General features: G+C 43.8%; 3 protein-coding genes across 5 annotated transcripts; 2 read left to right on the forward strand and 1 right to left on the reverse strand.

Annotated features, from left to right (window-relative positions):
• Positions 1-992: 992 nt before the first annotated feature.
• LOC308146394 (uncharacterized protein) lies at positions 993-10,374 on the reverse strand. 3 transcript variants are annotated; one of them, XM_080518177.1, is made up of 10 exons: positions 10,288-10,374; positions 7,722-7,924; positions 7,543-7,644; positions 7,359-7,454; positions 6,546-6,656; positions 6,325-6,442; positions 5,174-5,888; positions 4,663-4,721; positions 2,895-4,112; positions 993-1,466 (listed from the first exon to the last, which is right to left on the reverse strand). In XM_080518177.1, the coding sequence occupies exons 2-10, from the start codon at positions 7,857-7,859 to the stop codon at positions 1,156-1,158; spliced, it is 2,868 nt and encodes a 955-aa protein (XP_080374303.1). In that variant the 5' UTR covers positions 7,860-7,924; positions 10,288-10,374; the 3' UTR covers positions 993-1,155. The 3 variants fall into 3 exon arrangements, with proteins under 3 accessions (XP_080374303.1, XP_080374302.1, XP_080374304.1); XM_080518176.1 differs by lacking the exon at positions 10,288-10,374 and adding an exon at positions 8,659-8,748; XM_080518178.1 differs by lacking the exons at positions 7,722-7,924; positions 10,288-10,374 and having other exon boundaries at positions 7,359-7,449; positions 7,543-7,638.
• On the forward strand, positions 10,269-14,968 carry LOC308146396 (uncharacterized protein). Its single transcript, XM_080518184.1, has 2 exons — positions 10,269-10,410; positions 13,781-14,968. The coding sequence occupies exon 2, from the start codon at positions 13,952-13,954 to the stop codon at positions 14,702-14,704; it is 753 nt and encodes a 250-aa protein (XP_080374310.1). The 5' UTR covers positions 10,269-10,410; positions 13,781-13,951; the 3' UTR covers positions 14,705-14,968.
• A 7,072-nt stretch (positions 14,969-22,040) lies between these two features.
• Positions 22,041-24,882, forward strand: spic (Spi-C transcription factor (Spi-1/PU.1 related); the record flags this gene model as incomplete). The annotated part of the gene is made up of 5 exons (XM_080517897.1): positions 22,041-22,079; positions 22,196-22,283; positions 22,370-22,476; positions 22,555-22,660; positions 24,386-24,882. The coding sequence occupies 5 exons, from the start codon at positions 22,041-22,043 to the stop codon at positions 24,880-24,882; spliced, it is 837 nt and encodes a 278-aa protein (XP_080374023.1).
• Positions 24,883-25,047: the final 165 nt, after the last annotated feature.

Raw genomic sequence — 25,047 nt, forward strand, 5'->3', positions numbered from 1 at the left:
CTTGGACCACAGACAAGCTGGAGGTCCGCAGAGGAAATGAGCTCGTGTTTATGACGCGGACAATTAATCTTGGCTCTCCGGCTGCGGGCACGAGCTATTCAGTTTTATTTGCGTCGTGGAGAGAGATCAGTAATCGCCTGACATGCAGAATAAGACTGTAAATCCGCCAATTTGAAAACGGAGCAACGGGGAAAAAATAAAAAAAATGCTGGTTTATAAAAGACACAAGCGTCCTGATAGAAAGTTACTCAACTCAACTCAACTTTATTTATAAAGCGATTTAAGCAGCCGTAGCTGAGACAAAGTGCTGTACATTGAAATAAAAATATGAGGCAAAATAAAAACATTTAAAACAATAAAAAGGTTAAAACAATAAAAACAATCAGATGGTAAAACAATAAATAAAACATAAAAAGGTAAAACAACAAAAAACGAAGGCACTAAAACCAGAGCAGTCTCACGCTAAAGAATAAAAATGGGTTTTAAGACGATTTTTAAAAATTACACCGACTCACAAGTGGCGTTTGGTTTTCAGACGGTTTGTACAAGTTTGAACCAGAGAACTTATTGTCCTTATTGTATTTAGTAACTCGTTCCTAAAAAAAAAACATGGTGCAGTTATATACGCCAGCGGGATAGTGGGAGGAAGATGCTCTATGATCTGGATTCCGGAGGCGGTAGCAAAACAGCCGAGAAAAACTTGCGAAAAATAATTTCACACTATTATATTTTAACTTAGTGGTGAAATACAATTTAGTTTTTAAAGACACAATGTAAAACGATTCTTTGTGAAATAGCCGTTAACATCAGACTTAAAACTCCCATTTCCAAATATTTCAATAAGAAAAAAAAAATGGTGCTCTTTTTTTTTTTAAGTAAACAGGAGTTTATCCAAACAGCAACAGTGCTGGTCTTTACGGCTTTGGATGATGCCGGCGGCTCGGTGAAAACAACACGCAGGAAACAAGAGACTTGAATTAAAATTGTATTTAATTAGCAGCTTGACTTCCATTCAAATGACTAAAATGGTCTCGGCGTTACAAAGCGACGACAAATTAAACCTGTGACTTCTAAACATGATCGAAGTTATTTACAAACTACAACATGATTTACAGAGTCATTTACTCAAAAGTGGGACGAGACTGTTTTTTTTTTTTACGTCTTGGCCTCCGCGGCGCCTCCTCCACCTCCTCCACCTCCTCCGTCCTCCTCGTGCGTCTCCGCGTGTCTCTTCAGCTGGGCTTTGGACGGGAAGGTCATCATGCAGCGCTCGCAGTGCGGCCTGGCGCGCCCGGCGCCGCCGTGGCTGCGCCTGTGCCGCGCCAGCTCCGACGAGCTCTTGAACTTGAGCTGGCAGGCGCCGCAGGCGTACGGCCGCTCGCCCGTGTGGATCCGCCGGTGCAGCTGAGCCTCGCTGAGCGTGAGGAAGGACTTCTCGCAGTGTCCGCAGGGGAACGGGCGCTCTCCTGCGGGGGGACGAGGTCAAGGGGTCAGATCATCCATCAGATTACACACCTTTGCTGTTTATCTAATATGACGTCGCCTTACAACTATGGGGTTCTATTTGTGCCAAAATTCTGAGCGAGCGATGGGAAAATTTCAGCACAAAAAAATGAATTGTGCAAGCAACACTAATAGCATTTTGAGGAAATATTTAAATTGCGCAAAGAAAAACTTGAGATTGAACTCTGATTGGTTACTTCGGATTCTGGAAGTGCCTCATAACCAACGAAGAAGAAAAAGAAGAAGAGGGAAAAACAAACTGCGAGGGAAAACATGTTGTAATCCAGGATCATTATCTTTAGTTTTCCTTATTTCTGTTTTTCCCTCGCAGTTTGTTTTTCCCTCTTCTTCTTCTTCTTCTTCTTCGTTGGTTATGAGGCCACTTCCAGAATCCGAAGTCTGTCACATTTGGGCTTTGCACATTTTGAGCGAGTGCACAGCAGAACTTGAGCGGAGGTGGAGAGATTTGAGATTTGAGAGGAAGAATCTGAGCGCAGAAATGATTTTTGAGCGCAATCTCAAGTTTTTCTTTGCGCAATTTAAATATTTCCTCAAAATGCTATTAGTGTTGCTTGCACAATTAATTTTTTTGCGCTCAAGTTTTCCCATCGCTCGCTCAGAATTTTGGCACAAATATAACCCCATATACAACTACCGTATTGTCCAGACTATGTCACCCCTTGTTATTTGGCTGGTAATAAGACTTTTTTTTTTTTAAGAAACCACTTGTATATGAAATTATAGTTTTCCATCTGTGACCACTAGATGTCACTGTTTGATAGAAAGCTACTGCAGGATCACAAAAAACCCTCAGTTACGACTGTATTTGACTGACGGAGCAAGAAAAATGTCCCCTGCAGAATTTAAAGTAGAAATAGAAAACACACAGGGAACGGGAGAGAAACATAAGACTTAAAGATGTTTTTGTGACACACTACTTGACAAACTTGATCTCAGGAGTGACCAATACAGTAAAATACGGTAAAATTAGTTTTCTGCTTCTCATGTCAGAAAAAAAGTCACTATCAGTGGATTAATGCAATTTTTTGACCAACAAACTAAGCTCAGAAAATGGGTTTTCAAACTTTTGCGACCATTACTTTGTATGAAACACATATTTTATTCAAAGTGCCTTTTGAAAAGTGGACCTTGGAGATATTTAACAGCGAGGAGCGAATGGACCGAGGCTGATCTCTCTCTCTATTACATTTCTTCTCAAAAGAAGCGCAAACTGCTGGAGTTGATTAGTATTTGTTAAGTTCAGGTGGTAACCGTCATCGATTGCTTCGCTACGAGGATCAATCCTCACAAACTGCTCAATTAACGAATTAAAATATTGCGTAAACAACAGCTTTGTTTAAAAAGTTAAAAAAAAAAAACGCCAGTGCGACCTGTGTGGATGAGGTTGTGGCGGGTCAGCGCGTACGGCTTGGTGAAGCGCTTCCCGCAGTGGCTGCAGGGGAATGGGCGGGCGCCGCTGTGCGACGCCACGTGCTCCTGCTGGGACTTCTTGCTCTTGAAGCGCTTGTCGCACTGCGGGCAGGAGAAGGGCTTGTCGTCCACGTGCGAGCGGTGGTGCTTCAGGAGCTCGCCCTGCGACAGGAAGCCCTTCCCGCACTGGGAGCAGAGGAAGGGCTTCTCGCCCGTGTGCATGCGCTCGTGGCGGGCCAGCACCGACGCCAGCGTGAACCTCTTGGCGCAGTGCGGGCACTGGAACGGCCGCTCGCCCGTGTGCACCCGCAGGTGCTTCGCCAGCATGAAGCGCAGCGAGAACCGCCGGCCGCACTGCGCGCACTGGTGCGGCCGCTCGCCGGTGTGCGTGGACAGGTGGCGCTTCACGTCCGACCGCCGGGTGTACGTCTTCTCGCAGTGCGGACACTTGAACTGCCGCGGCACCCGGTGGCTCTGCCGGTGCTGCGCGCGGGCCAGCAGCGAGTCGAAGCCCTCGCCGCACTGCTGGCACACGTAGCGCTTGGCGGCGGCGGCGGCGGCGTGGCACCGCCGGTGCTCGAGCAGCTCGGGCGGCGAGGGGAAGCTCCGGCCGCAGATGGAGCAGATCTGCGGCAGGCGGCTCTCCCGGGCGTGGCTCGCCCTGTGGTGGACGGTGAGCGCGCGCAGGTTGGCGAAGGAGCTGCGGCACAGCTGGCAGGAGAAGGCCACGGCCGCGCCGTGGCGCTTGCCCTCGTGCTTCGCCAGGTCCCACGAGTGCTGGAAGGTGCGCTCGCACCGCGAGCAGTGGAACGGCCGCTCGCCGGTGTGGATGAGCTGGTGTCGCCTCACGTCCGACGTCCGGGTGAACGTCTTGCCGCACGTCTCGCACGTCAGGGATTTCTGCCTGCCGCGCGGCGGCGATGGCGACGACGGCGGCGACGAATGCGGGACTTGGCTCCCGTCGCCAGACTCGCCGTCTCCTTTGGGGAACAGCTTGATGGAGGTGAAGATCCCGTCTGTGCTGGAGGGCGACGGCGCCAAGGAGGCTCCGGAGAGCGCCCTGTACACGTCGGTACGGACGCTCTGCATGTGGAAGTGAGCCGGACTGTTTGGATCCGACGTGTGGAAGGGACACCGGGCGCAGGTGAAGATGATGGACGTCATCTCGTCCGCGTCGCCTGCCGAGTAAAAAAAAAAAAGCCGAGGGTCAAAAGGTCGACAAAACACAGACGTCTGATGAACCCGTCTCTGCAGACGCATGGACACAGTTGTTGTAACCCCCTTTCTTTACGGAAGAAAAACACACAACTTGACTCTGACAAAAGTAATAATTAATTTTAAAAAATCTATGAAAATTGAGCAATTAAAATCAAACGTTTGCTTTTGAATTGTGGTTAAAAATTCAAAAGCAAGTGCGTCTGGCGGAAGTACGGCGGAATATCAAAAGGTTGTGCGACCAAATGTTAAATTAAGGGTACCGTCAGTTCTGTCCACGAGTTTCAAGCCACAATTCAAAAGCAAAGTCTGATTTTCATCGCTTCATTTTCAGTGAACTTTATATTTATTACTACTTTGGTCAGATTCAAGTTACGTCTGTGACCATTGTGGGTTTTTTTTCTTTCATCACCTACAACATTGTCCGTGTGTTTATACGGAAGGGACATCTTAACACACCTTTCTGTCTGATCCTGTGGATTTAGATGAAAACGGTTTCACAGAGCTTCTCACCTTTCTCACTTCCTTTGACAGCGATGACAGACGGGGCTGCAGAAAGGTCGGCGTTGCTCCTGTTGTGGAAAAAAAACAAGCAAACAATACGTTAACTTGGCCATAAACAGATACTGGGAAGTGACGTATCTTCGTCATTTCCTAGAAAAAAAACAGCAATAATACTGTTAATGTCCCGAACAGTTTCCCTCAGTACAACAAGCTGTTAATAAGCAATAAATAGAAGTAGTACGATGATGTACTTAGTTTTTCATGTGGAAACTTTGAGAGCTTTACAGGTGCAGGTAAGTAGATTTTGTAATAACGAGTGATAAATGTTTCAAATTATGAATTACATTTTCAGTACAGCTTGTCCTTTTCTCCACATTTAAAGTTATTCTTTCAATAGATTTTTACTTTGAAAGGCAATAAGAGGAAAACGCACACGATTCAAAATTTAAATGGTCAAATCAATCTTTCTTTGTGTGTGTGTGTGTGTGTGTGATTTAGCACTCTTGGATTTTGCCCATACATTTTCAGTTCCTCGCCGTTTTCTCTCGCCGTCCTCCTCAGTTTACACGTCTCCTGCCAGCTCAGCGACGGCTTCGTTTGCAGACGCGTTGATCGGCGCACGGCGGCCGAGGCGTCCGGCCGTCGAGGCTCCGCCGCGTCGCTGCAGGACGGTTCGTGCAGGGATTCGCCGCCGTCGCTCTCGGGGCCTCCGGGCTGCTCGTCGTCTTCCGCCGCGTCGTCGTCGCTCCGACGACTTGATTCCTGCTCTTGGTCCATTTCGGGAGGCCCGAGTCCCGAGTCCGGCTCGGTACGGAGACGGGACTCGCCGCTCCTCCTCGGCGCCGCCTCTGGACCCAGGCTCTCCTTCCTCAAGGCGAACGTCTTGGTCAGAGTCTCCAGAGCTTTGGCGACTCCCGGAGCGTCGCAGCTCTCTTCACACCGGGGGTCGGCGGCCTCCATCACCGCCTCGATCTCCTCTTCGTAGAAGCCCGTCTGGACTTGGACTTCGGCCGACTCCATCACCTCCTCCTCCTCCTCCTCCTCCTGCGACGCTCGGACCTCCACCTCGGTGTAGATGGCCATGATGCTGTACTGCTCCGCTCCGGGCAAAGAGACGGTGTTGAGGATGTTGGCGTAGTTGTGGATGGACTCGGTGACCGACACGTTTGGCTTCTGGGAGGGAGGGACGGAGAGAGCCGACATGATGCAGCTGCCAATGGTGGAAGAAGGGCCGTCTGAGAAGTGATAGAAAGTCCTTAGTCACATCGATGGGGGGGGGGAATCTGTATTAGTGGCTCAAAAAGAAGTGAAAAAACAACAAACAAATTAACATCTGAGAATGTAGATTATACTACTGCACTATCACTTATCATGATCACTGTTGTTGTGTACACAGACACTCAAAATCTACAACTACATCTACAACTGATGACAGTGTGATCTCAAAAATGGCATTTCTTTCAAGGGTTTAACGGTCAATATCTATCCAAGGAAGAACAAGGGGTGAGATAATCATTGGGTCCTGAAACGCACCGTCCCTCAATCGCTTCGTGTGTCGTGATCGGGGTCAAAATGTTACGGCTGACAGAGGAAATCTACCGTCACGAGCCTGGGAACAAACGTTTGGACAGAAACACTTGAAGATTCAGATCTGCCTTCTGCTCTCCTTACACGTGGTTTTCAGCAGCCCTGAGCTCCTGTAGTGCTCCAACACTGACGCCAGCTCCTCGGCCGAGGACTTCACACACTCCTCCGGGGCACAGGGGGCCGAGCCGAGCCAGGCCGCGGTCTGTAATCACAGGGTTTGACGAGCTGTGAGGATGACGTGGGGCAGGTAAAGTCCCCCCCCCCCCCCCCCCCCCGCTCCCCCCGGAGCAGCTGCCAATGAATACCTGTTTGAGGTCGGGGACTGGGAGCAGCTTTTCCAGCTTAGACAGCAGCTCCCATAATAACACGTGTAGCGCTGCGTCGTACTGCGGACCATATTCGACTGGGAAAACCTCCTGGAACAGATAATGGCGGGTTTCTGTGTTTGCATTGTCGAGAACAAAAATGAAACGCCGAGGTTTTACTTCGGCCGTCTCAGAGCCTGGCGCCTCACGACGATCTTTACATTACTAACCAACGTTCTATTCTATTAAACACAAATCTGCTCTTTGCTAGATGTTTAACAGCAGTCCGACAACTTCTGTCACATCATGGTGATTAAATTGTAATTAGAATTACACATTTTTCGCACATGAGCAAGGTGTAAACTAAAGATTTATAAACACACCTTGGATCCAGGATTTAGATTAAACAGCTATTTATATCAGTTTTAAACTTATTTTGTCTCAGAAATCTGTCAATTTAGATTATTTTTCATATAAAAAATGGTAATGCCCACCCAAATACAATACAATATGACAGTTTATTTATCCGAGTTGCACAACTCTGCCCCCATCTGGTGTTTCCTTCACCCATCCTGACTCCATGGCCCTTTCTTCTGACCTCCTACTCTCATTTGGAGACAATTTATTGATTGATTTGCACGTGTACATATGGAAATTCCAACCAGAGATTAAAAGGTATTTCAAATCTATGTGTTGTGACGAAATAAAAGAAGATGTCTTCTATTAGTTGTTGCTACACTGAAGAGATTTACACAATTACACAATGTTGTCGTTATTGATTTCCTTGACAGATGCAACGTTCGTTTTTCTCACCGTGAAGAAGTAGACCCTCTCGATTGGATCTTTCAGCAGGCTCTGAACGAGTGCAGTGAATGTAGACTCTGTGGTTTTCACATCTGAATCCCTGTACTGCCACAAACCAAAAACATACCATTAAAATGAGTTAAAAAAAATACAAAAATATGTATTTCTTGTATTGTTTCATTGCTGAACTCACATCTGTGTTTGAAGACGTGACGGGGAGTCTGTCCAAATAGCTCTGGATCAGCTGGCAATCCACAGAGCCTCGCGTCGACCCTTTGCAGAGCTCCAGGATCAACTGAAACACAAACGGAATGAGTGGCTGGAGGAAGGCGAGCGCGAGCGTGAGCGCAGGCGGCACGGGCGCCGGCTCACCCTTGCCCGGAGTCCGAGAATGAGCTGAGCTCTCTGTCTGTGGTTGATCAGGCCGGGCACCGCCTCGGTCACCATGAATACAAACTCCTGGAGCCTCTCGTAGTTCATCACGTCTTTCTGCCTCGCCAACTGCCACATGGCGGCGGACAGGAGCTGCAGCGGGGGCACCAGGAGGCGAAGAGACGACAGAGGGAGGCCTGGCTCTGAAACGCAGATATGTCATTTATCCAGACTTGATGTAATGTAACATTGTCCGGGCTGCCTCACGTCCTTCACAACTAATATTCCTCATACAAAAAAGTTTTTTGAAAATGATCTTGTATTCCTAGAGTTAACGGCACCTTCCGTTTACAGAGGTAATCTATTAATACTCAGCAAACATGCATATATTCATCAATAATAAACAAGAACTTCCAGATGCATCATTCTCAATCAGAAACACAGAGATGTAATGTCACACCTGGCCTCTAGAGGGCAGAAATTAGCTGTAAAATCCAGGGATTATCTGGAGATGACCTCAACACCCCCCCCCCCCCCCCCCCCCCCCACTGGTAAAATGTTTACATTAACGCGTTTACGTACTACATACATCGCATATCATAATTTGTTAAAAATGGCACAGTTCTTCTTTAAATACATTCAAAACGCCAACAATATTGCTAGTGGACATGGATAATTCCTGGATCGTTAATAATTAAAAAGACTTTACAAATGTATGATCTGGTAAAACGTGAGCAGCCGTGCAGAGGAGCCGACAAAGGTATTTGAAAATATTATATTAAATGGGTATAACGAGTGTGCTTACAGTAAAACTGAGCCATGTTGACAGTTTATAAGGGTGGTGATTTCTTTACATAGACGGCTCCCGCTAACGGTGTCAAAAGAGAAAACTCAGCTTTTCAACATTACAGCGACATCAGCGGATCTTCAGACTCACCTCGTACTTTCTCCGGTGATACAAGAGCTTCCATTAGTTAGAAACACGCCTTCCGGAGGAATGAAAAATGAATGTAAAACAGTGTTTTGGGATTTGGTGGCTAACATGCGCCGTTACAACGCAAGCGTCGTTTCCTCAAGTTTTGGCGCTTCCGGTAAATATTTCAAAATAAAAAGCCCCGACGCTGAGCTGATCCTTCAAAAACGGACACCTTTAGAAAAAGCATTGCTTTAAATTGCAATTTCTGTCTTAAATGCCCTGAAACAATTCATTTATTTTGGTATTGGCCAACTGTAAAATAGTTCTGGCATAAATTGTGTGATTTTATTAATATTAATATTGTAAATCATTTCACGTTTCTGGAAGGAGAATGTGTTGCATCTTACTTGACGAATATTTTATTCTTGACGTCAAAGTATTACATTGCTGCAATACTCAGGGAAAAGTTGTTTTATTACTTTTCAAAACAAATTCAAACATTACATTTAATATCTAAAGGAGATTAAAACAGTAGAAATATGTATTTTACTGAATATATTTATTTAAAGCCAAACTCCCCTATCATGCAAGCATTTAATCTTTTTCTTCTTTTTCTCTATTTCTTTTTTCCTTTTTCGCTTTTGTACTGTTCATATATAATCGCTATAGGAGATGATGTTCACTGCGTGCAATTTGTACTTTACAAACACCATTTTTGAAAAAAAAAAAAAAAGAGAAAAAAAAGCATTCTCTTGGCTATTTGTTTGAATTTATTCGGAGCTAAAACAGCATGGCTCGGTCGGTAGAGCGGTCACCTCCCAATCAGAAGGTTGCAAGTTTCATACCCATCTCAACAATGTCTCCTTGAGCTAGACATTGAAACCCAAACTGCTCCCAGTGGATTGACAGAGCCTTGCATGGCAGCAGCTTCCATTGTGTGTGTGTAGGTCATGTAGGTCATATAAAGATATTGAACTACTTAATTCTTAGTAGAAGATCAAAACATCTTTTAACCTTTGACCATCCAAAACAAGTAATATTAGGACTTGGATATAGAGAATTGCCTTTTGTTGAAAAATCAAGTGCATACAAAACCTCTGAAAATAGTACAAATACAGTAAATTGCAGTAAGTGACGAAATGGGATGTCGATGTCGGTACAGTTTCCAGTCTTGTGATGAGTCTTGCCAGCAGAGGGAACTATAAGGAGCTCAGCTGTAGAAATAGCACCTCCTCTGCCTGTCTGGCATGCGTTTTCCACTGTGTCACCGGCTCACCCCACGCACGCCGCCGACCGGCTGATAATCTTCTGTTTCACAGCTCGCGAACTGCACAGACTGTTTACCTGCATCGAAAGCCCCCCCCCCCCCCCCCCCCACCTGCAGACATCTGCTGACCTTTGAGAGGCCTTGGACACACGTTGAAGCCTGATATCGTCACGCTTGCTAATGTTTACCTTCTTCGCTTGTAGTCTTTTCTGACTCTGGATCGACAGCCGTGTCACCACAGACCTCTCTCCTGCCAACTGTTATGTCATGGATTTGGGAAATGGGGTGGGTGAGAGGGAGGGAGAGAGAGAGAGAGAGGGGGAGAGCGAGAGAGAGAGAGAGAGAGAGAGAGCGAGAGAGAGACTTTTGAACAGCTTGTCTACCTTGTTATTCTCGTGTCAGCTCCAGCATGCATGTCTTCATATCTGTTTGATTTGTGGCTTCGTGTCCGAGTGCACGTCACACTTTGATCCCGTCTCCTCCGGCACCGAGCTCAGAGGACGCAGGTATGCATGGATGTCGCTTTTCCTTTCTATTCGCCTATAAAGAAAAAAAAAAGAATGACTGTATCTCAGTAGGTAAATGAAGAATATGGCTGAGTTTTGTGTATTTGCAGGTGTAATGACTAGAACGTGTTGGAGGGGTCTGTGTCACTCATGTAGAGGAGGTCACATTTAATCCTGAACGAGAGGACCTGCTCTGTCTAATGCACTTTAAGTCTCTCACTTTGACATTGAGGTCTGACCTTTGGTGAATCGTGGTGTCTGATTTCTGTCCTCGTCTCACATTTGAACAGAAAACTAAGTCTTGCTGCACGGTGAGTCTGTCATGGTCAGGCTGGGATCAATGGGAATCCAATTACTCAAGTAGGACATTGAGTGAAGGTGGATCACCGAGCAGAAAAGGTTGATTGCAGGCAGCGACACCATTGAGGCTCTGTGTGCGTGTGTGTGTGTGTGTGTGTGTGTGTGTGTGTGTGTGTGTGTGTGTGTGTGTGTGTGTGTGTGTGTGTGAGTGTGTGTGTGTGTGTGAGGCTTAAAGTGTTTAGCAACCCTGGGCCGAGGCCTACAAGTTTCATAAAGCCCAGACAAACAACATGGCTGAAAGTTTTTTTTTCTCTCTCTGATATTGAAGTAAAAGTGATTTTACGTAATCATCACAAATGTTTGATACAAATTAGTAATCCAGCCCTCGTCAGAGTTTCCTTGCGCAAATAGTAACCAGCTCTTGCTCAACGGGCAGGAAAGATGTTTGCTATTCTCTCCAAGGCGACACAAAAGGCAACAGTGTTCCGGTTTGTAGCACCACTGTGAGGAATTATGTGAAAAGAAATAACCCTGAAATGATGCTGTCATCCTCTTCTGTGCACTATTTATATCTCCAGAACATCTTGCAATTTGAAGCCACTTAAAATGTGATTTGCGAGTGGAAAACTGGGTACCGCGTTGCACATGCTCACCCCATAAATCAAAATGCCAGTAAATCAGTAAATTTAGGATGACATTCACAGGAAAAACTTAAAGCCTCGTAGTACCTGGTTTTCTCGCCCTTTAAAGTAGAAAACAAAACAAAAAACAAGCAAGCAAAGACAAATAAAAAAGGCTCTAAACACACGTGTCGTAAGAATGTTTACAGCATTATAATGGTACTAATTTCTATTTGAACAATCCAAGGTTATGTATTGGTTTAGCATTTTTCTGGTTATAATATCAATATGAAGTCTCAAACATTACAATTTGTTAAATCTTTGTGAATGAAGATTTTTCCCTGTTTAGTTCGCTCGTAATCACAAGAGCACTTGGCAAGTGAATTTCTGGATTCACAAGCTCAGACGTAACAGCAGCCGGAGAGGCAGTGTGAGGATTGTGAACGTGACACAGCATCAGACGTGAGGAGCGAGTGTCGAAAATATCTATTCTGGGACTGGCATGGGGGGTGGGGGGGGGGGGGGGGGTGAAAGAGTTTCTGGGGGCAAAGCCGAGACGCGTCACACATACAAGGAGGGTCACCTTCAGAGCCGAGAGGTTTCATTTGGTTGACCTGCATTTATGCAAATATACCAGCATGCTGGGCCGTCTGTGATTAGACATGCCGTTTCAGATTCATTTAAATGTTAAGACTCCAGCAGGCGTAAGAACAGGTTGTAGGAGGGGCTGCTTCTGGAGTTCCAGACATTAAAAAAAAAAAATGTCTTAGTGCAGTTTTCCCTCCCTTTTTCTGTCAGCTTCAACTCCATACTGACAGATGGAGATGCATATAGTGCCTAAACATAGTAAGATATGCAGGTTGACGCTATACATAGTCACGGCCTTCTGCAATATGCAGCGTCCAGTGAGCAACTTTTTCCAATCACAGCCGCCACTGATGTCACCGGGAACAAGTAAAAATAGACGGTAACGGCAGGAATCTGTGGCCGCGTTGCTCATTATCATTAACTTTCTCCGCAAGGCCACCATGGAGGAAAGACACACTGACCAGTGACTAACTAGCGAGACTTAATCTTACCGGAGTTCATATTTAAGACTTCAAAAACTGGGCTCATCTAAGTTATTGGCCTTCATTGAAATGCCTGACAAGTAAACAGTTTCAAAGGTGTTTTGGAAGGAAATTTCAAGACTTATTTTCTTTTTTGTGCCTTTTTTAATGTCAGTTGGCAAAAAAAAAAAAAAGTCCTATTATTGTGGACACATATCTCACAATTTGTTTTTAAGAAATCACCTTTTTGTCCATGATATTTTGGGGTCTTTACTAAAATGTCCTACAATCCTACTGTCACATCACTTGAGCTAAAGCATCTTATATTTCATAATATTTATTCATTTTTGCCAAAAAAACAAAACATTTTGGAACCAAATGCATTGGGGATATGCGTAAAATTGATATACTGACCCTTGCATCCATTTTAAGTACCTGTAATGTCGCATAGGAAGAACTGATATCAGCACATTTTGCTGAAGAAAACAAACAACGTATCTGACTATAATGTTCAGTATCTGTCGATCAGTGTCCATCACTACGAACTGTTCCTGGTGGGGTTGATGAAAATACTGGTATCGTGCTTCGTCATCTCACTTTCCGCCCATTTCAAAGTGCCACACAAGCAGGCGTCATTGTTTATTCATGTCTTGTGACAGTGACAGGACAGCCTAAATAATTTAGTGGATTCTCTGAGGTGAAACTCTCGTGTCAAAATTAAACTGAAGTGTGAAAAGTTAGATGTTCAATATGTTTAGGAGGAATAGGCATGTTGTTGATAAAGGGTTGACTCAGTCCTTTTGTAAAGTTTACTCTATAATTTAAATGTTAATCTTTTTTTTTTAATAAAAAAGAGCAGTAATTCCTAAATCCTTCCTCCAACATGGGGGTGAGCAGCTTCAAAATAATCATTTGGATTTCGAGCAGATTGTTTTATGGTCAGCGAGCCATAGACCCTCGATAGGTGTGGTTTTTAAATGGGGTTTTTCAATGGTTTTTATGGTGTTTTTAAGGTTTTGTGATTGTCTTCCTATGAACTACTACTTCAATATGCTGCTTTTAAATTGCAGCTTTGGGGATAAATCATGTTTCTTGAATCATATGAAGGGCAAAAAGCATTATTTGGAATATCTAATTCATATATTTCTGTCATTTATAGAAGAGAATTTTACTGCTTGAGCTGCTCGGCACACTTTACAAGCTCCGTCACACAAAGACAATTATACAGTAGATTTACATAGCAGAGGAGAGACTTTGTGTGCAGGTATGCATGGAAATATAATAATAAAAAAAAAAGATCCACTCATCTGCCATTGTACGCTGTGTATGATTACTTTACTCTCTGCATTGTAAAAACACCTTCATCAGTCAATCAGAGCCTTGTTCCATGTTGTGTTGCAGCCGTCAGCCTTCAGTCTGGAGGGAAAAGCCCCAGTCGAGTCCAGCCGGGGGGATGGAGGAGGAGGCAGCCCCGGCCCCGGCCCCGGCCCCGCTGCCACCCTGCCCCTGACCCACACGGAGAGCCCCGGGCCCTGGCAGAGCGAGAGCCTGCTGGCAGAGTCCTGGTCCACCATGGGCGACGTGGACCCCGACCCGGAGGACGCCAAGAGCCTGGACAGCAACGACGGGGCGGCGCTGGCGGGCGAGGAGAACCACTCCTCCAACTCGGACATGGTCCACCTGGAGCGGGAGGAGGCCGAGATGCTGGAGGAGGCGGCGGAGCAGGAGGAGAAGGGGAGGAGGACGGGGGGTGGGGGGGTGGGGGAGGAGGAGGAGGAGGAGGACGAGCTGCAGACGAGCGTGCTGAGCGTGCTGGGCGGGGAGCGGGAGCTGGTGGCGCTGCGGGAGGAGGAGCGGGACCTCCACGCCCCCGAAACCGAGGAGCTCCTGGTGTCGGCGGAGGAGCCCCGCCGGGAGACGGAGGCCGTGGAGTTTCGCCACGTGGTTCCCCCGATGGCTCTCCCCCCTCTGCCCATCGTCAAGCTCCACCCACCGTCCGCCACGTCCACGCCGGTCCCTTCAACCGCCGCCCCCGAAGCCGAGGAGCCCTTCCCCTCTCAGGGCCTCCTCCCCCCCTCCATCCTGTCGGCGATGGCGGCGGAGCCTCCGGCGGCGAGCCCCGAACAGCCACAGTTCTCGCGGATTCCCCTCTCGGACGAACACTCAGAGAAAGAGTCGCAGGCGGCGCCGGAGAAGCCGGAGCCGCCGCCGCCCGCCCCGGAGACCAAACCCCTCACCTCCACCGAGCTGCTGTGTGGAGGCGCCGCTTTAGTCGCCGTCGTCGGGGTGGTGGCGTACGGCGCCATGGTCTACTGCAGGAAGTAGAAACACGCCTGCTCTTTCTGGTTTCCCCCCGTTTTTAACTCTTATTCCACGCAAAAAAATATTCCACTTCTGGACGCAACCCTGACGCTCTTCTCATCGTGAGACACCTCGGGCAGATTGTTAAATCCGTGCTACCTCAGCTCTCAGCAGAGCTCATGGCCTTTGTTTCACTGTTCACTTCTGAGGAGTCAGAACCAGTAAAATACAAACCTGGAATGTACAAAAAAGAAAAGAAAAAAAGAAAAACGTAAAGTTGAATTTCAAAAGAAATCTTGTGAATGCTCCAGTGTCTCTTTGTGTGTGAGTGTCTTTTTGTTTTGTGCATCAGAAAACGACACCAGGAATGAAATTATGCTTCCAAACCTGGCAACATGCCAATGTTGAATCTCCTAGTTTACATAATTCACAACACAGAACATCGCTATATAGAGCGTTAAAAATAGAACAGCCAGCTTGTCGTCACATACGTATTAACAGCATATAGATCAGAGGCTACAATTTATCTTCAGCTATACTGGAAAGTATTTACTTTACTATCTAATGTTAACAGTTGTAAAGAAAAACAAACTGACTTCGGCCCTGTCCACATGAGCCCCCCCAACAAGTTTTCCATCCACATGGGAAATATCCGCATCCATGCAACGCCACAAGAACGACTCGACATGATGTAGTCCATATGCCAGGTCTATAGGTGGCGCTGTCACTCTGGACATAGAAATACACCCCAAAAAAAAAAAAGAGGACGTGCAACAAATGGGGAAATCGATAAATCCGACGTCTCACCTTATTAAACCAAAATAAAGAATAAAAAATACCAGTAGCTTCTGCAGCAGGATCTGGAGAATGTGGTCCACCATTGTTGTTGTTGTCAAGGTGACGTCGGGGAGAGGGTTATCTGGCTGAGAGGTGGGGTGATGACATCATCGTTTTCAGTTTTTCTTGTCTGTCCACACGTCAAAGCCAAGGTGGCGTTTTGAAATTTCTCCACTCTGGAACACGTTTGAAAAAAAAAAAAAAAAAACTGCACATTTTAACTGCTCCAGCCAACCCATTCAAACTTTAAACACACGGACGGGGCAAAGTGGGGAATCAAACCCGCAACCTCTCGACTGGGAGGCGGCACAGTCCGCGAAGCACAAAACAAGATGAAAAGCAGAAGCAGTGTTGTGAAGCAGAAGAGATCAGTGTCATTGAGACGACCAGAGCTGGAGGGTGATACAGAAAACAGTCTCCAGGGTTGAGAGGGCAATATAATCAATAGAAATATCAGCGTGTTGCTCATGGGGGCAGGAAGCACAGGTCAGGCAACCTTCGCTCCACAGCCATTGATCTGTGGTAGCAGCAACTGTGGTTTAAGCAGAGTCATAAACGTAAAGACTGTTTGTCTCCTGGGCTGAAATGTGGAGCTGGTTTCATCAGAAAGTATCGAGCGAAAAAAAACAACCCAAAAACTCTTTAAGTTACAACACAGGAACGAACGTCGGCGAAAACACACTGCCAGGCTTCAGGACGAGGATTCCACATCTTTTCTGAATTCTCTGCTCCAGTCTTACAACCTCACTCACATGTGTAATGGATTATTTCATACATGCTTCATTTTAATGTTCATTCACCTTTCGACGTGCGCTGCATGCCTCCCCACATGGAAAGAACCTATATAAACATATATGTTTTAATATAGGTTTTGATATAGGTTTTTAGTATATGTGACATTTATCAAATTGGCCATTTTCCTATATTATATGTACATAAATGCACATATATGTACACATATACGTGCATACAGGTATCTATATAGGTACATATATGCATGTATGTATGTGTGCATATATGCACCTATATGTTCTTCTTGCATAATTGTTTTTAAGTTAGTTCTTAGTTATTGCCTTATTAATGTATGACAGTTGCCAAAGTGAGATATATATATATATGTGTGTATGTGTGTGTGTGTGTGTAAATAAATAAGCAGTACAGGAGACCTATATGGCCTGTATATTCACATATATGCACCTGAATTTTGCCTATATGTGGCATATATATGCATATATGCAGCATATATGTGCATATAAACTGCTTATAGGTTTCGTATATGCGCATATATCCTCGTATAGGTTCTTTTCATGTGGGTCTGACCTACATATGACCACTAAATCCACTAAAATACCCAAAAAAGAGATTTTCTTTTTAAACGCTAGCAATATTTGCTAAAATACCACATATGGGATTTAGATTTCCACAGCAATACAAAATCAAAAGACACGGTCGTCCCTCGTTACTTCCATTTCATTATTCCTTCTCCTGATGTTGTCACCCAGGACCAAAAACATGATCTCATAGATAATGATTATACGATTCTGACTCTGTGGTTACACCGGCTCTCCGCTTAATCTTCTAATCACACACGAGTGGCTTCCACACTTCTTGATTTTCATCGAGTGCCGGTAAATAAAGCAGAACAATGGGCCAGGCTGTGCTGCGGTTCGCCTGCCGTTCCCACACCGCCGCCAACAAACACGCAGCCATTGAATTGAGAAGGGGAAGGAAAGGAAAGTGCTTCTTTGTTTGGAGATATACAGCTGCAGCTTTACCACCTTCACAGACAAACAGAGACAAACAGTCTCTCTCTCCCGAAAAGACCACAGGCCATAAAAATAATGGAAGAATTTGTCATAATGTCACAAAGTAGCTGTATCAATATAACAGTAATTATTGTATTATATTATATTATATTATATTATATTATAATACACCACATGAGACCAAAACTTGACATCACAGATAATTTAACATGACTTAATGCAAGAAAACATCAGAACAGTTACTTTCTCTCTCTGTTCCGTCCTGCGTTTTTTCCATCACATGTTTGTTGCTCTCTGTCCTCTCCTCCTTTCTCTTACGATCCCCCAACCTAGTTTTATTATCAGCCTAGTTTTATTTGTTATTAGTTTCAGGGGAAATGTTAATCTCGACGCAACCAAACACTCTTTTTTTTTAGTTTTTTTAACTTCTACATTTGATTCGGTGGAGAATCTAGTCCTTTTTAACCCTTGGATGCCCAACCTACCAGTTCCTACACTCTTCCACAAGTGGGGTCAAAAATGACCCCAATTCAAATCAATGCGTTTTTGCAATATACTTAGTTGCTATCTTCAAAATCTTTAAAACAAAGAGTTGTAATATTTTCATATTCTAGGTATTCCTCAAAAAACATGTTTGTGACATGAGGCCATTTGTATTTTTAGTTATTTTTTCATTAATTTTAAGAAATTGCAGTTTTTGTATCACGACCCTACTCTTCCACAAGTGGGGTCAAAAATGACCCCAAGCAGTTCCTATGGAATCTTTTATGAAACTTAGTTCTTAGCAACTCTGACAGTCCCACTTACACATCTGATATCATCTTATACATCTAATGCAACTTTGACTGTCAATACTGTCCCACTTACACATCTGATGTTGTCCCACACCTCTGATGCAACTTTGACAAAAAATAAATAAAAATGCAAATGGCCTCATGTCACAAACATATTTTTTGAGGAATACCTGGAATATGATTATACTTTTCATTTTAAAGATGTTGAAGAATAACAACCTGTGTGCATCTCAGGGTTAAATAAACTCTTCATCATAACCTAAAATCAGTTGATAAACTTTTTCAATTTAATGTAGAACTTAAGTCTCCACAACTCAACCAGTACAAATCAGAACATCTGGTCTGAGAGAGAAACCAGAGGTGGAACTGCATGCACTGGCTTTAAACTCCTGGTTTAAACAACAACAACAACAACAACAACCACCAGGGAATAAAATCACTGGGATTATTTGGGATTTGCCATGGCTGCCTGGTGACCGGAGTGGAATATGAGCTGCAGTCAGCAAAAGGAGGAGGTGAAGCTACTGGACGTCATTATATTGCTCACCAGCACAAAACTGCACAAGGAAATATAACACGTCACAAGACGACACCACACGAGACAATAAAAGTACCAAAAGCAAAAAAGGCCAACGTGTTTCCAAAATGCCTTCATCTTTTCTTTTTGGATGCATTAAAACGCAGTTGGCAGGTTGTGGTCTTTCTTTTCTTGGACAGAGCAGGAGACAGGACCAGGTTTGTGGTTTTGTTGTTGTTGTTGTTTTGTTTGTTGTTTTTTTATCAGCCTTCTGCACAGGGCAGGAAACACACATGAAGCACACACACATTTACATGCTTGCACAGTCAGTATCAGACAGACAGACACACACACACACCCACACCAGAGTTTAGTGTATTTTAAAGAACCAGGAAGAAAATAAATAAATAAATAAAATAAAAAACCTGGAAAATTTGTCAACTTATTGGCACAAATCACATCCCATTAAAAATCCGGGGCCGTAATCTGATGGTGGTTGTCGTGCTCTAATCTCTGCAACACCGCCTCTTTGTTTCCGTGATGTTTCCAACTCAGGTCATCACATATTAACAAGGGTAAAAGGGGAACTTCAGAAACGAGTCGGTTGATATTTAAAACTACACGCCCGAGATAAATGGACTTCTCAAAAAGCCAGTGTTTATTTGAATAGGGGGGGGGGTTGTGGTCGAAAGGAGAGGCTGCACGGGCCAACTTTAACACATTACTAACCATTAACCTTTACAATTACTTTTATCTGAGTTTATAGAGTTCTGCCCAATTGAAGATTCAAATACTCCGTCACAGCCCCCTTTTGTCGTCGGCTTCACGCCGGAGCACCTGTGCACTGCAGCAGCGTTCACCTTCTGAAGCCACGAAACACGGATAACAACCCGAACAGAAGCAAATGTGTTTTCCGCTAATGTGTTGATCACAGGCGACAAAAATGTCCCTGAGAAACGGGATGATCTGTTCGCATGCAATTGAATCATATTATTAGTTTATCATTTTATATGCAACATAACATTACATTGGAAATAGAAGCTGTATTCATATATTTATGTTGTTTGGCCTTTTTTTCTTTCATAATAATTCCAGCTAAATATCCTACAACCTTATTGTTCTGTTACCGAGTTCGCATGCGTCACAGAAATTCACTTTAATGCTGTTAATTGGTGAATTTTTGCTTAGTTGCAGCTTTTTAGTTTAAAAGATTTATATGCTCTGATGTTAATAACTCAACAATCTTTCCAATGAATCAGAGTTTCACTGCTTATGCAGTTTCAGACAAGAGTTTTACAATAAAGCTTGTAACGTTTATTTGGGAAAAAACAGGAAAATATGACGGTTTTGTCATAGATTCAAGTTTAACTGACTTCCAGTGATGTCTTATAAGTTTTAGAGCAGTTTTAAAAACGTGCATATAGGATCACTGTCTCACTGCGATAAAACATAAAAACTCAACAATCGTCTCACTCGCATCAGCCAGTCTCACTAAAAACCTGAATTTTCTGTGAAAAACTTTGAAAAAATTGCTTTCTTACCCATTTTCTAATGGGAAACTGTCTTAAGTTTTATTGAATTACACAATTTTGGATACTAACATATTAGAACAACATGAATAGTTCATAAAAAAACAGCTTAAAACTGGCATATATCATTACTGTTCCTGAGGAAAAAAAGTGACATAAATTGCATTAACTTGAGCATAAATATACAGGTTTTATCAAAACAGACCATATATTTTCCACTTTGACAGGGATATATATAGATTTATTTAAATCATATAGTACTACCTGTAAGAAAGTATTTATGATTGAAGTAATATACAATTGATGATATTAAGATGGACATAAAATGTGTTTTTATTGCCAGGAACACTTTATTTTACATCAACTGATTCATGATGGTGCACCTTCATACCATATCAAACATTGTTACACTACAATTTTAAATACGACCTTCTCCAATATAAATTGTCTTCAGTACTTATTTTTTTCTTACATGAAAAGACCTTTATCAATATCGAAGTGGCAGATAATGTATTTATTTAATTGCTGTTCTGATACAAAGCAGTGAGGAGCTTTTAGGGAAAAAAAGGGGAAAAGACTTGAGACTTGATGTAAAATGCTATATTAGCAAATAGATAACAGAAATTGATTAAAAGAAATGCAGTGTATATTTTGTTCTTTCAATGATTAACAAAGTGACATCTCATTTCATGTATTAGAATCTTTATATAAATATAAATATATGTACATTTTTACAGGTGTTTTTTGTTTTCTTGTAAAGAATTAACAACTTTGTGTTTGAACACAGTTACAAAGATTTTACATGAAAACCACAAAAACATTTCCCAAAAAAATACAGATACAATGTATAAAGTAGGGATCAGAAGAAAAAAACAAGACATCAGTTTTAATGTCTGTTTTACAATATTGATTTTATATGGTATTTATTGTTTTCATATATTTGTAACTTTGATGGGTTTTATGTGGGACAACGGATGGAAATTAGCTTTGTGCTAAATGCTGCATGTTTACAACAAATTTACAAAAACATGCAATTATGATACGTTTTTGTGAAATGAGCTACTTTGTGACATTAGGATATATATATATATATATATATATATTCATTCTGATTAAAAAATAACAATCGTTCCCAATATTTAATAGATAAGCTTTATTAAAGGTAAATAAATATACATTTTATTGGTACTTTAATAGTCAAATATATCAATTTATTATCTTTAGAAATAAAACGTGTTCAGAAATGGAAAAGATATGAAAATAAATAAACAGCATCTATTTTCAATTCAAGTAATTTTGACAAAAAGGACATTGTAATGGTGGAATTACCAACACTACGCAGGTTAATTGAAGGTATTCACGTGTGCTACATAAACAATGGGCATAAAATGTGCATACTCTCCTCCACTGGATTGACTTATTGTGGGTTTTTCATGGATTTTGTTACAATTGTCACCTGTTGCCACACGAAATTTCGAGAAAACAAAAGGCCACAGTGGAAAGGTTCCTGCAGCTCAAGTTTCACTTTTCTGAAAAGTGCAGGACTTAACAGCTCCGCTATAGATGTGCGTGTCAGATAAATCCAGGGATCCCGCCTGGCATGCAAATTCTCTGATCAGAGAGCGAATTAATGGTATTCCAGGGTTCAAGAGGGCAATGAAAGAGTGTTTTGTTGTGTGTAGATTGTAATCTCCCCTTTATGAGAAAGAGAGAGAATTAAAAAGAGAGAGAGAGAGAGAGAGAGACTGGTGCGAAGGCAATTTATCAGATCTGTGCTTCCCAAAAAAAGAAGAAGTGTATCACCACGCCGACCGGCCTCTCCATGTGACTGGATGGTGAACAGGCACTGGAGGCGTGAGGCACATATATATACACCTGTCCACACTGTACACCTGCACTCGCGTCGCCGGCGTTCAAATGACCATGAGTGAAGGAAATACCGCCACGTACAAGATGGTGAGTTTTTAGGAAGGAGCGCACGCAAAGAAATTCTTGAGTAGAAAATTAAAAAAAATTGAATTAAATAAAAAATTCTGCAAAAATGATGGGAAGATTTTGCATTTTTCTTCCAGACGTCCCTGAACAGCGACATCAACCAACACTTTGAGGACGCGATCGATGTGATAAAGCATCATTCCATTACCTCATACTACGATTCAGGTACATTTTTATTTATTTTTGTATTTTTTTAAATTTGTTTGTTGTTTTTTTTCCCAGCTTGTGTTGATGATATCTCTCTTAATCAGATTACACGTATTACGAGACTCTCGGCCCTCAGCCGTCGTCCCAGCAGTGTCACATCTCCTGCTGGCCCGACATCCCGGCGCCGGGATACGACTGGAGCGACGCGGCCGTAAGAACCGCAGCATCCCAGAGCGTCACGGACGGCATGAATGGCTTCATTTCCAACGCTGCTCTTACTGTCTTTCAGCAGCAGTCGTGGCCTCAGGTCATCCCAGAAGTCTCCCTGAGTCACTCTGTGCAGAACGAGCCCCCACATTTCTACTACATCCCCCCACCGCAGAGGACCGGCAAAGGTAGATATGCTCAATCGGTCAAAATTCAACAGCCGTCAGACACGTTTCCACTCTGTTAACCACTTTTCTGTTCGAGCCAAAACTCTTTGTTTGATTCATTCGAATCATCAATTTATTTCTTCGAGCCTTCAAAACAGAATGAGGAGAAACCTGCTTCCTTATTAGTGGAAAATTCGACTTCCCCTTAGTTAATTACACAAAATTGACTTATAATAATGATACTTTAACTGCCCATCCCTTCAATTTACTCATTTTTGAAACCTTATTGAAAGATAATTGCAACATTTGAATGCAAAACATTAAAAGTATCATCCAAGAAAAGGCTCTCCAGGCCCACCGTTTCAATTTTCGAGAGTTTCACACTCAAACTAACTTAACTTTTTCCATCTCGTCATTTCAAGACGAGTTGTCCGTCCTTCCTTTCTTCCACCTTTCTCTCACTCCGTCCCCTCATCAGTCCATCCCAGTGGTCCACATCATCCACGAACAAGAACAAATCAAATTGTTCTGAGGGAAACACAGTTTATAAAGTTGTTCACCTTTTCGGCATTGTATTAGTTTTAACCATTTTCAACAGGGTTTATATTTTTGCCATTTCACTTTTTTTTTTTTTTTTAAATGTCCACACTTCCAACTGGTTTGAGCTGTTTTGTCTATTTCACAGTCTTTGAACCATTTTTTCTGTTTAAGCAGTTCGTCTCTCAACTGGTCCTAGCCATATTAGCAATTAGCATTTTACAATGCGGTAAAAAAAACCATTTATTTCAATAAGATTTAGTGAAAACTTCAGTGCCTTGGGTTTGCGCAACAATGATTTATCCATCCGTCCGTTGGTCCATGTGTCCACCCATTCATAAATCACAGACTCGACAACTCCACAGCATTTTTCCTCCCTAGCAGGTACTGCAGATATCCTTTCTATTCTAAACATATTATTCTATAATTAACCACATCATTTTGTTAGGACCAATGAGGCGCCTCGACAGCCTTTATCAACATTGTGTCGGGTCGACCAGGAATGTTTCTAGCGTCTGTAACACTTCATTCTCTTCTAGAAGCAACAGGTCTGAATGTAGGTGAGCCACTGGAAGTGACAGGCACGGGGGGGCGACTCAGTTTTGAGGAGGTCAACCTTAATTCAGAGGTTAAAGAAGTTGGTTTCCAGCTCTGGTGTTTAACGCTTATGAGAAAACTCCTCAAACCGAGACCACGCGTCATCTCCGTGTCTGTATTTCATGCTCATGGTTCAAGCAGTCGTCGTTCCCTATGAAGCGACCGGGTTTGTGGTAACGAAGGTTTAGTCAGTGACAGAACTTCAACAATGTCACATTCCTGAGGATTGCTGTGTATCCCAATCTCTAAAGCAACAACTAGCCCAAAACACAGTGTTGTGGATTTTAAATGCAACTATCTGTTGCATTGAATGAACAAAGATGTCAAAGGGTACAGAAGAGAGATTCTCCAAGACTTAGAACTCTAAGTTATAGGAGTGCGTTTGGTTTAGATGCACACACAAAGCTCTTGGTTTAAGGTGATTTTCTTAAATGTTTCATTTAACTCCACTTTAACTGCAATTTCTTGAAGCCATATGGAACTAGTTAGTATCAGAAGAACCAAGAAAGAGGTTCGGTAGGTCCACGGCTCGCTCCATTAGTGAGATATATCATATGTTAACCTGAGACACATCAAAAGAGCACTAAACCAACATGATGTCCACCTCCTTAGGCCGCAAGAAGCTGCGACTGTACGAATACCTCCATGAAGCTCTGAACGACCCCAACATGGGCGACTCCATCCAGTGGACGGACAGCGGCAGCGGCACCTTCCACTTCGTCTCCAAGAACAAGGAGAAGCTGGCCGAGTGCTGGGGCCAACGCAAGGGCAACCGCAAGACCATGACGTACCAGAAGATGGCCCGGGCTCTGAGGAACTACAGCCGCACCGGCGAGATCATCAAGGTGCGCCGCAAGCTCACCTACCAGTTCAACCCGGACATCCTGCACCGGCTGGGCTCCGCGCAGCCGCCGCGGCACCTCGCGGCGGCGCAGGAGGGCGCCCACGCCCCGCCGCAGCCGCAGGAGCAGCCGCAGCCGCCGCAGGCCTCCGGTGACCAGGAGTACTGCGGCGCCGTGGCGCCGGCCTGGCACAGCTGGCACAGACACTACCAGCTGCAGGGCGACTACGACCTGGCCTCCAGCTTCGCCTCGCACACCAAACTGTGAGCCCAGGGGCTCCACCGCAGGTCCAACAAACCCTCCAGCTCTGGACAGATTTCAAAGACTCACAAATCTTCCGGGTCCATGTTTAGTCTGCGAATGTATCACAAGACGCAGACATCCGTTCCTGGTGACTCACTGTAAATTACGGTGTAAATGAGTGAAAACAAT

Source organism: Blennius ocellaris (genome assembly GCF_963422515.1).
Source record: "Blennius ocellaris genome assembly, chromosome: 22".
NCBI classification, from domain to species: domain Eukaryota; kingdom Metazoa; phylum Chordata; class Actinopteri; order Blenniiformes; family Blenniidae; genus Blennius; species Blennius ocellaris.